This window comes from Syngnathus typhle, linkage group LG11 (genome assembly GCF_033458585.1).
Source record: "Syngnathus typhle isolate RoL2023-S1 ecotype Sweden linkage group LG11, RoL_Styp_1.0, whole genome shotgun sequence".
NCBI lineage: Eukaryota > Metazoa > Chordata > Actinopteri > Syngnathiformes > Syngnathidae > Syngnathus > Syngnathus typhle.
Genome location: NC_083748.1, coordinates 3,020,274 through 3,032,555, shown reverse-complemented (window position 1 = coordinate 3,032,555; position 12,282 = coordinate 3,020,274). Strand labels below are relative to the sequence as shown.

Genomic DNA, 12,282 nt, shown 5'->3' with positions numbered 1-12,282 from the left:
CTCACGCACTCACGCACGCACGCACGCACGCACGCAGAGACGCACTTCGATCGTCACTCGTTTGGCGTCACAAGAAGCGAGGATTTCATAGATTTGCCTTTTGGTCTCCCCACGCTGCTGCATCAGAGCAAATTTATTCTCAGTGTGCCACAAACATGATGCGACGAGTTGCGTGACGATTTGCGTCTTTTTTAAATTCAATTAAGATATGTCAAAGAAGAGGAGTATGGATGTTTGTCTGCGTAGATTGAAACAGGAGCTGGTAAGTGTTGCTTTTTTATGCGTTTATCCTTTGTTTTTAATAATTCTGACGATGAATGCTTTGATTCATGTGAGCAGATGTGTAATATTTGACCTACTTGTATTGGCACTGGCGTGACCCACGAATGGATTTTCGCGTGCGCGAGCGTGCACATGCGACATCCAAGCAACAAATTCACAGTTTTCTAGCCACCGTTCCATTATTACTACGGATTATATTTGTTTTGTTTTAAGTTTCGTATGAATGTATATAACATTCACAGAATTTCTTCATATTCTATTTCTTTTCTCTAACGTATTGTACACTCTTATTTACTTCATTGTTATTTATTTACCTTATTCCTGATATGTGGGGAAATTCCCATAAGAGAAATCAAGTTAAAAATGGATCCGGTGAGTTTTGCTTGACAAAGCAGTATATTAAAACTATACTATATTTCAGTATTTTAATAGTGGTCATTGTGATTAAAAGGGTGAATCCAGCTTCTCTCACCAAAAGTGAACTGGGATAAAGTTAGTATTTATTGATGAGGAACTACAGAAAATGGATGGATGTCTGACAAACATGTGGTGCCAAATAAGATGTTTTTTAACAATGTTTTTTTTTTTTAAAATGGCTTGCTAATCAGTGCAAGCATGACATGTGTATACTGTGACAAGATGATACACTTAAAAAGGACCATCAGGTGGCCTGAGCGTTGACAAGCTATTAAAGTGTGAACACTTGCTCTGCGGAGTGACGGCAGGTCACGCACCAACTTTCCAAATTGCTGGGGCTCACTATCAAGTTCAAAACATGTCCACATAGAAGGCTGTTTTCATATTTATCCATGTAAACTTCACCGCGAGGCCTTAAACAAGACGAGAGCGTTGCTGTTATTTGCTTCACACTTTTATTAGCCTGTTGATGTTAACCTTCTTCCATATAGAAACACCCTCTGTGTATGTGCTCCACAGAAGCTTCCATTCCTGTGCCCTTGAGACACACACACACACACATACACACACAGATACACACACACTCACACACAGCACCATTCATTTTTAATGAGCCGGCTGGAGGGACAGGAAGGGGTCCGATAACCTCAACGTTATAAAGCCCCCTACTACCCACCAAACAAACAACAAGCCTTTTGCGTGAGAGCCACAAAAGTGTGGCTTGTGCATTCGTAGTAGATAAATATAGAAGAGAAAAACTCATTTAACTGACTCGCACCATTCCCGGTGGACATGTCTGGACATGTAAATGACAGTGTGTTTGTATTGTTGACAACTCAACAATCAATTACATACTTGTGATTTAAAATTTTCAAATTGTCTATAAGAATAAATGGAAACAATGGAAAGATAAATATGGTACATTTCATCCATTTTAATTATTAGAATATAAAAGTAAAAACACATGAACAGCTGAACTTTATGTGGGGTTAATCCACAGGTGTCAAACTCAAGACCCAGGGGGCCAGATAACCCGAGTTTTAAACCCTACTTTGAAACTGTAACCCAAGCTTTAAACCATACTTTAAAACCGTAACTCTAACTTTAAACCCTACTTTGAAACCCTAACCCTAGTATGAAACCCTATTTTGAAGCCATAACCCTAGCTTTAAACACTACTTTGAAACCCTAACTCTAGTATGAAACCCTACTTTGAAACCCTAACTGTAGTATGAAACCCTACTTTGAAACCCTAATCCTAGTTTGAAACCCTAGTTTGAAACCTTAACCATAGCTTTAAACCATGTTTGAAACCCTAACCCTAGCTTTAAACCCTACTTTGAAACCCTAACTCTAGTATGAAACCCTTCTTTGAAACCCTAATCCTGGGTTGACAGTCAAAGTCAAAAGTCAGCTTTATTGTCAATCTCTTCACATGTCAAGACACACAAAGAAACCGAAATTACGTTTTCTCTATCCCACGGTGACGAGACATATTACACGATAGACATACAAGTAAACGACACAATATAAAAACAAGAAGGCACAAACAATAAATAATAAGAGTGATGAATAAATAATAAATAAACAGATAACACAATAAATAAGAGGAGCAAAACGGAGCCAGTGTGCATACAGCAGACAGTAAGCATAGCGCAAAAGTACAGGACGCTACGCAGAAAGGGGAAGCGAGTTCAGGATCCTAACAGCCTGGAGTATGAAGCTGTTGTTGAGTCTGGTGGTGCGGGAGCGCAGGCTCCTATACCTCTTCCCAGAGGGCAGAAGATCAATGGCCCTCCGAAAGAAGCTATGACTACAATGCGGCCTGCGTAAAAATTGAGTTTGACACCCCTGGGTTAATCAGAGGCTTTTTAAAATGGTGACAGTTGTGTGCTGACTTGCATTTTACATGTTTGGATGGATGCAATAACTTCTGAACCCCTGCTATAAGTGGGTGTGCACACTTGTGCAACCAAAAATATCAACGGTTATTGCGCAGATTGTCATAAAATTTCAAAACGTTTTATACTAGTCTCAATAAATATATATATTGTTAAAATGTGACATCTGAAAAGCTTTGTGTAGACTTTTTATAATAATAATAATAATAATAATAACTGGGATTTATATAGCGCTTTTCTAGGTACCCAAAGTCGCTTGATAGTCGCTTTATAGCCACTCTATACTGCTATATAATACTATAATTACTCGTCATGCATCAGTTGGGCTTTAAAATCAACAATCACGCAAAGTTTATTGAAATCCTGCCAAGTCTCCACGCAAGCAGGTTTTATCTCGTCTGAACATCACAAGGGCAGACTGATGATGCAAGATGTTCACCAGGGCAGTAAACTGGTTCCCCCCGGCCTCGGTTTTCCTTTAAACCGGAACGGACGGACGTTTCCTAACGAGCTTCTCGAGCTGTCGCCGCCTCTTAAACAAGACAAAAACATCTGGGCTTTACTTTCAAGTCTTTTTAAAGCAAATAAATGCCAGGCGGCTAAAGGTTGAAGAGGCTGACATATTTGGGCCACTCGCTACAACCGCAACTTTGCTAACATGTGGGATAACGAGGCTTTACTTTGTGGTGGAATATCAATTATTAATGTTGGCTCTGGAAACCAAAAATAGGTTTGTGTGTCTGCCTCCTACAAATATTTGTATTTTCACATTCTCAAAAGTTCTAATTACAATTGCAATTGAATCATATTTTTATGTGAATTTGTTTTTATTTTTTAAATGCATTTTGTTTTAATTTTATCTTGTGGTCATTATTGTAAACCGTATAACAATCAAGATTTTAACATTGCATTTCGAAATATCTTTTTTGATGCATTCCATTATTATATTTTTATTATTTTTTAGCCAGGCGCTGTTTTCTCATGGCATCAATTCAGTTTAGAAACATCACATTTGTGGGTATTCCCACATTACAAACCTTATGCAACATGTCGTCCTCTCACAAGGCTTACAAGAGGTGTCACATATGACAGACCTTGTCGATCTTCCATATGTAATCATTTATAATTGAAGCCATGGACTCTCATTCATTACCATGTAAACATATGGCCGAGGACCCCCTCAATCTCACTCCACTGACTCTCACTGGCAGACTTGTCACCCCGTTTACGCCCGAGTGACCCCCGTCCCTCACACAGTTAGGGGATTAGTCTAGACTTGCATCTCTGATTGGTTGCCCTCCCCCCGTTGTGAGACAGCTACAGTACATATATATATGCATCCATACACAAGGACCACTTAGGTTGGTGAGTTGGTGACAGTGACAGACTGATACATCAACGGTAAGAATGAATGGTGTTTCATTGGTATCTTGTTGTTTATCATTAGAAATATTCGAATAGTTGGTATTCTTGCGATAAATCATTTGTCTTTTGGGGGTGTCTAACTGAACTGGAAGTCAGGTATTTTTGTTTTTTTTGCAAAATTCAATTTTTGGAAAATTGTGAAGAAATGCCGATTGTAACAAGATGCATGAAAAAGTCTCAAATACCTAGATCTGAAATTGAATAGAATGTTAGCCATTTTGGTTTGACTATGTTGCTGAGTAGTTGGATAAGCTATGTTTTCCAAGTTCACTCATGCTTATGTATCAGATTTACAATGCCCATTATATATATGTTCTTGTGATGCTGGTGATCACAAAGTGGGTCAGAGGAGGCAAATGATTCAGAACTTGGCCACTGGAGATTTTGTCTGTATGTGTGCCTTCGAGTCAAGATATTGGATCACATGAGTCAGCCTTGAGAACAGATGAGAGGCGAAAGCAAAGAGGAGGAGGGGGAGGAAGATGACGAGTATGATTATAGCAGCAGCCGGCAAAAAAGTAGGCGTGAAAAACAAATTAGTGTCCAACCAGTTCAGGGTGAAAAAAGACTGCTGGGATGGGCTGAATTTATAAAACATTAATTTTGTAATAAATGAAATGTAATCTTAATACATTATATTAATGCATTCAATATATATATTTTAAATAATGCAAGATTACGTTTTAACTTATTTATTAATGCCGTGAGGGATTTATGGGTGCAGCTTACATTACAGCTACAGTATTGTCGTGGTTTTGGTAAGTAAAGGCCGAATGAAAGTAAAGAGCAAAGCCTGTCTGTTTTGCAGCTGTCATGGGTTGAATTCACTCTTGACTGCCAGCCATATGGGTCAATGCGAACGTTCAGCCAAAACAGCCTGTAGACCTTCTGTCATATTTCATTCTGTCAATTCATGCTGTTGTAATTGGATTAAAAAGAGGAACGGCTGGTGGCTCAGGTTTGGACATCTTCTGATTTGTCATTACTCTCTTCACTCTCCAGGTGTCTATGAAAGAAGCGGGAGATGGTCTCCATGCTCAGATGAATTCCATGATGGGTGCGCTCCAAGAACTCAAGCTCCTTCAGGTCCAGACCGCTCTAGACAACCTCAACCTATCAGCTCGAGGACAGAGACATCTGCAGGACGTGACAAATTCTGACACAATGTCGATGAGTGCTTCAGACGCAGATCCCAGGTTGTGCTTGTCCAACGACCCCAGCCCAAGTCCAGAGCCTTCTACGGAGTTGTCACAAAGCAGATACAGTGAAGGGACCTTGTCCTCGTCTAGTTCTAGTCTGGAGATGGAAAGAAGCGAAGAAGGAGACCTGGAGGCTGTACCGCGGAGATGGTCGGGTTATGAAGCACCGCAGGTGGATTTCTATGGACCCGCGGTAGGGAACCCTCCACCTGAGCCCTACATGCAGCCTCCCAAGTGCGACCAACCGGTGGATCTGCCAGGCATCCTATACAGCCTCTCCAGAGAAGGTCCATCCTTGGACAATGACTACTCTCAGGACAGCACGGACGATGCTGGCGACTGGACTTCTTCGCTCATGAACCAAAGCCGCAATCGCCAGCCATTAGTACTCGGTGACAATGTCTTTGCCGACCTCGTAGGCAACTGGCTGGACTTGCCAGAAATAGAACCCGAAGAAGGCAGGGAAGAAGAAAAGAAGAGGGAGGCAAGGGTGGCAGAGGGGGGCGGAGACAGAGCGGACACCCTGGCTCACCCCTTACGCCTCAGCCGATCACAGGAGGTCTGCCGAAAGTTCTCACTCACGACCAACATCTTCAAGAAATTCCTCCGAGGCGTCCGTCCCGACCGGGACAAGTTGCTCAAGGAGAAGCCCGGCTGGATGCCACCGGAGATCTCAGAAGGCGACCTGGTTAAAAGGCCCAAAAAAGCAGCTCCAAAAAGCTCAAAAGGCAGCTTCTACCTGCCTTTCTGGGCCAACGGACAGCAAAGTAAAGGGCGGTCGGAAACACATCCGAGTAGCCAAATCAACTTCCAGCAGTTCCACGAGAAGCCGTTTGCAGGGATTTACTTGGATCGGAGGCCGTCAGAGGGTAGACTGCGGAAAATGCAGCCCTTGTTTGACTACAACACAGCTGTATGGGTCTGATGGTTGGCCCGGTAGCGGGTGCAGGCTGATTGAATGACTGTTTTCCAAAACATGAACTTCACACCTGCGATCCTGGTGATCAGGTTTTGTCTGACAATCGGAAACCATGTCTTTTGTATACAATCATTGAAATGTTCAAAACAATCCCAAATTTTTTCACTTGTTTCAGGAAGTCGGACGTGATCTGACTAACTCAGTACCTTAAAGAGTTTTCCTACACACTTGAGCAGCATGTGACTATATGCTCACATCTTAAACACTTTGGGTTTTCTAACTGCTTGCAATCTCTTTCCAAGGTCTTCTCTCAAAAGTGAGCCACAGTGTCACCAACCATTAATACATCACATGGGATGGTAAAACTTGAAAAAAGCTTTTTTTGACATGACGCTGTAATTACAACCAGGTTACTGAGTGGACCATCCATTTTTGGACCATCCCATCATTGCATCATTTGGGCCCAGCAGGGAACGAAAGCAAAAGAGTGCATGACTAGTTCACTTCAGTTGAATTTGTAGCGCTGTTTTCTTTTTGCCAGCTGTCATGTCACATATTGTTAATGACTCTTCTTTTTGTGTTCACACACTGAGTTAACTGTCAGTCCAAATGGGCCACTGGCAGAATGGAGGGGGGGGGGGGGGTTGAGCATGGCACAACATCGCACTGATTGCCATCTGCTATCAGGACATTGTGTAGAGAATAAGACTGAACCTAAATATATTTGCAAAAATTCTGAAATGTCTTATATATGTACATGTTACCTACACTTGGAACACTGATAATAGGGCAATCTTATAAATGACATCTTTTAAAAAAAAACATTTCTAACTGACCAATCAAAAGGAGCCATCGGGGATTAGGCTTCGGCTCTTCTGCAGTCTCTTGGCCAGTTGATCCATATGCTGCAGTCTCAGGATCCAGGTCACACACACATTTTGCAAAATGGCCTCACTCACTCTATGCGGATGTCGTGGGTACATCTCTAGAGTTTTTGTTTTGATGTTTCGCTTTTTCATGAAGTGATAAATATGTTATGTGTTTTGTAGACTTGTCGCTTGACTTTTTGTATACTCTAAATAAACTTGAAAAAAACACTGAGTAGTGTTGTGCATCACTTTTTAGGTTGTGTGTTGCAACTTTGTACTATAAATAAATTGGGAACAAACAATATGACAATGTCGGAACACAGACTGCAAATTGAGAGCTGACGTGTAAAGACACGGGATACATACAGCTAATAATTAAAACTGATACAAACGATGTACTATTATTATCTAAAAAGTTGACTGAGCTGATTCGTCGGCTCCGCTCTAAATTGATTTCTAAATATGGAACAGGATCCAGACAGCATCTTCAATAAGTAAACCAAGACTGTGCAAAAGCTTGTGTGTGCCTCCAGGGCAAAAAAAAAAAATAGGCTTTGTCACGAATTTCTCTTGGCTCCACTCTGATGATATCATATACGGTTGTCAAAATGGATTCATGCAAACAAAGCTTTGCTTGTTGCAGTAGTAGAGATGAAGCAAAGTTGATGTTATTAACATACTTTACGCAAACATATCATTTCCATCTTGATCTCTTTCCTAACAGCAGCACTTCAATAGCAAACCGCAAAAATGGCCTTTCCTTGTTTTCCTTCTCTTCCATTGCTTCCACACGCACACAATTTGTTATTAAATACAAATGTCCTGAGGCTCTACATTTAATCAGCCAGCGGCATGCCATCCATTTTTGTGACGATTCCAACATAATAGAGCAAAGATTACCTTTTCTTCTTTGCTTTTAAATTTATTTTGTCATGTTTATTTATACAAAATATATACCGACAAGCGAGAGCATTCTGCACATCTGCAATCTCCTAATTCCAGTTTTGCCAAGAACATTTTTTATTTTTCTTGTAGATAATAACTGTGACCAGACGGAAAAAGGAGTTTTCATGGGTGTGCATGTGTTGAAGAGCGAGACCAACAGCTGCAAGAGTAGTGCCGTCGTCTCATCTAATTCAGTTTCCCCCGGGATCCCAGCAGCGGACTGTCTGGACATTGAGCCCCCCCCCCCGCTTTCCTTACCCCTCCTCTCCTTCCAGCCTCGACTTGTCAGCTGTCGCTCTCACACAGGCCAAGACTCAAATTTTTGCACATAAACTACTTTGCATATAGGATTACATCTTAAACTGGCGTACATAAAACGTAATAGAAAATGTTGTAACAAAAACAAACCAATAAATAAAATGATGTTCGCATCATAGACAAGTTCTAATAGCGCCAATATTTTCCACTCAATTAAACGGGGGTGTCGTAAATATGTTGCAGGTGAAAGAGCAAAACAATATGCACCCACCAAAAAATGTAACATCCAAAAACGCTGAAAATAGCTGACATACTCAAAATAGTGCAGAAAAGAGAAATCGAACTATTCGAACTATTCATCATCTCAGACATAAAACGGTAATAATGTGTCTTGTTACAGAACTTACAAGGAAGATCAAATATAAATATGTTCCTTGGGAGGGTGATTACGCAATACATGCCAGTATATTGCGCTATAAAGTCGTGCACGCTCTCATTTTCCCCCAAACCACGCCACTCATCTTTCAATGATCCTTCAGCTGTGTGGCCACACCAGCTCCGCCTTGACCCCGATGCTGGAATGCGCTCGCGTTTCACTTTTTATAATCGGTCAGCATGAAGACTAAGGAGAAGAAGTAAGGAATCATCATCACTCAGCATTGATTTTTTTCCCACAGGTAACATGAGAGGTCTTCAATGGCGGCATGCTGAAGCATTGCACATAAACACCACCCAGACCCCACCAACACTCCTGGGCGATAGGATTTGTGTGTACATGCGATAATCAGGATTGTGTAGCCCTGTTTATATAGTGAAGCTCTGCTACAGACGCACCAACTATATATACACATGTAGGAATCTGTAGTGACTTCAACAGAGAAGCATTAAAATTGTCCATTATATTTAACGTCAAATTAGACTTTCCAGATTCGGGTCAGAATGGGTCATTGCATATTCAGAGAGTTAGCAACAAACTAATAAAAACAATAATGATGACTGTTGACCGTAACCGCGCAAAAACAACGCTAATTGGTAAGTGCAAAAGTGCGCTACCTTCAAATGAGCATTAAATCAAGCTCACACTCATACCAAGGGAGTTTGCAAACATGGAGGCCAGACAAGAGACAAAAATATCCATATTAGCTTAGCGCTAGCTAGCAGCTGCACACACACAAACACACACACACGCACACACATACTGTATATATATTCTTCCTAAACCCACTCAACAAAACCAGATTGGCGCACGAGATAAAGAGTTAAAACTGGGGCGAATTACTGCTGGATTTAACATCTGGCCGGTGATCCAGTCTCACACACTAGTTCTGCTGATGTACACAGCGATGAACTTGGTACGGAGCACACAGTCAAATATACCGCATGGGACAATATTAATGCCACTGCATTGTGCTATGCAGGCAAAATGCATTAATAACGCTGCCATTGTTGCAGTGTCTGAACAAAAGTGTTGGGAAGCAGCAGCAGTTTGTGCAGATGTTGCCTCTGACAGCCCCCTGCTTTGTTAAATAGGTCACCATGTTGTTGAATTGTGTGCGTGTGCACTTTCGAAGTATTAGATAATGTAGAACTTGCATTACAAAATATAATTAGATGCTTTATTTTGGTCGTACAGTTCAGTTCAGTAAACATCAGCCCAATGCCAGGAATTTGGTTACAGCTTACTTGCTGGGTGGTAAAAATGTAAAAATTGTAGTGTTGATGTTTGGATGAAGTGTCTGATATGACTGCTGTGATATAACAGACACTTACTGGCTAACCACCGCATGAATTGTCATGAAGCTCTTCAGTTCCCTCTTCACTGAATTATGTGGCATGACTGTTTCTCTGTAGAGTGTTGCTCTTATGAAATAGGCTAGCACACACACACACACAAATGCACACACATCGTGGTCGCCACAGGGTGCCAATGTCCTTGCCATGGTTTTCATTAAATCATAAGAGTGGTGCAAAATGGGGGCTGCTTGCCATCATTAATCCAGATTAAAACCAAATCTCCACTTTCGATCCCCCCCCCCCCCCCCCCACACACACAAATTTACATGCACTGTTATTTAACGCCTCATCCCGTTACTCAACACAAGTCATCGTTGACTCCATTCATCATCCTTGACGTCACACATTTAGGATGATTAAATCATTTTTCATGGACGAAGAATTTTTATCTGCCATTTTATCATTACAGGCCAAGTTTCTCGCTTTAGACAGCATCCCTGTAATCATAATACCTGAAGAATTAAATGAATGTGAAATAAGTGACTTGATGCCTATACTCAGTTTCAGGACGAATCTGCTTCGACTTCCTATCTTTCCTCACCAGGTCAGCTAATCATCATCCCCCGAGAATTTTAAATAATATCTGTGGCGAATGAATTAAAATGTTCTTTCATGCTAATTCAGATGGACTAAATTAGGACAGCTGAGTTGGCAAACTGCAACATCGGGTTTTAATATTTCCTGGAAGCTTGCGCGAAAATGAAAACTGCATGCAGCATATGCACACTTTAATGAATGCAATATACCGTGTTTTCCATGCAAAATGCGCCCCCGTGCATAATACGCACAATAAAAATGGCATGTCGATGCTGGAAAAAAGCCTGTACCCATGTATAATACGCACCCAAATTTTGACTCTTACTTAAGTCCGTAAACGTAAAATTATTTCAGAAAAAGATCATCTTTGGGAACAACCGGATGTTATTCTGCCGGTCAGTATCACTGCGCATGCGCTAGCAAACTCGATAGCGAAGAAATGTTTCGGATTTGTGTAGGGTACATTGTGACAGGAAACGAGCAGGTGATCGAGCAAGCGTCTGATACGAGAGCATTGTGTTCGTATGGAGCGTGTTTGAAGTTCTTCTTATCGTGGCTACAAGGCAGTTAGTTACAGGCTTGGCTAGATGTGGTTCAGCCTCAGCTGAACACATTTCTGTAGGACCGTCAATGCCGGTCGTGAGGAGGTTCCTCGTTTCCAAGGTCGGCCTTTGTGTCTATCTCCAGGCATGATGTTGTTTTCTGTTCTGTAGCTTTGTGGCTCGTAGCTTGCAGTTTTCGGCGTAGCTTGTAGCGTAGCTTGTAGCTGCGTTGTAGCTTGTAACTTTTGCTTGTAGTGGTGAAAAGATTAGCAGTATCTAGTCAATCTAGTTGATCTCGTCAATACGAGAGTATTGTGTTCGTATGGAGCGTGTTTGAAGTGAACAGCAGAGAAGAAAGGAACAAGGCAAAGTGTTGTGAAATAAAATATTACCTGTAATACGCATTTTGTTATTTGCTGATTGAAACTGCTAATTAAACTGTGAATTGAAACTAATAGGTAGAGAACTAAACTCTCGCTCTTTATATAGCTGACGTGTCTTGCGCATCCGTTCTGCGCATACTGTCATGGCGGCCTACATATGATATCCGGTCTGCGATGGAGATCAAAAAACAAACAATATTTGACAATAACACACCATCAAGGATTGCACCATCGCATCAAAACATGTGTCGTCAATTATGAATTTTACGGACTAAGTGTGTTGGGCAGGATGGCTAAATGCGATGCGCGATTGACAACAAACAAGAAGAAAGGTGTGATTTCAAGTTTTATTGCGAGGGAGATTTTCTTCAAAAATTGTTGTACCCATGCATAATGCGCACCCCAGATTTTAGGACAATAAATTAGTTAAATTTTGCGCATTATGCATGGTAAATCACGGTACTCGAACATCATCCATTCTCGACTTTTGGAAAATGTGACACCATTTCCATAGACACCAGACATCATCTTCTGCTGTATTACTTGACTGAAACATATATTGTTGTCAGCCTTGGATGACCCATTTTGTTTTCTTCAAACATATCTCTCCTTTCCGCTACGTTTTAGGAAGCATCAGTGGGACGAGAAAGTCGAACATCACTGCTCTTCGTTTTAGGCCGAGGAAGAGGAGGAGAAGTAGGAGTGTGATGGGATAAGATGAGACACTCAGCACTTCCCCTGAGGATGAACATCAGTGTAGTTCTCGTGTGTGTGTGCGCGTGTGTGTGTGTGAGCTTGTGCGTCACAGCTA

At 41.4% G+C, this 12,282-nt stretch overlaps 1 protein-coding gene across 1 annotated transcript; it reads left to right on the top strand.

The window, feature by feature from the left end:
- On the top strand, positions 1-7,260 carry inka2 (inka box actin regulator 2). The gene is made up of 2 exons (XM_061292192.1): positions 1-262; positions 5,028-7,260. The coding sequence occupies exons 1-2, from the start codon at positions 209-211 to the stop codon at positions 6,147-6,149; spliced, it is 1,176 nt and encodes a 391-aa protein (XP_061148176.1). The 5' UTR covers positions 1-208; the 3' UTR covers positions 6,150-7,260.
- Positions 7,261-12,282: the final 5,022 nt, after the last annotated feature.

Excerpts from the sequence above, each read along its gene's own strand:
- inka2 (XM_061292192.1), top strand. The coding sequence starts at position 209 with ATGTCAAAGAAGAGGAGTATGGATGTTTGTCTGCGTAGATTGAAACAG. Across the intron at positions 263-5,027 it reads GTAGATTGAAACAGGAGCTG|GTGTCTATGAAAGAAGCGGG; the intron begins GTAAGTGTTGCT and ends TTCACTCTCCAG.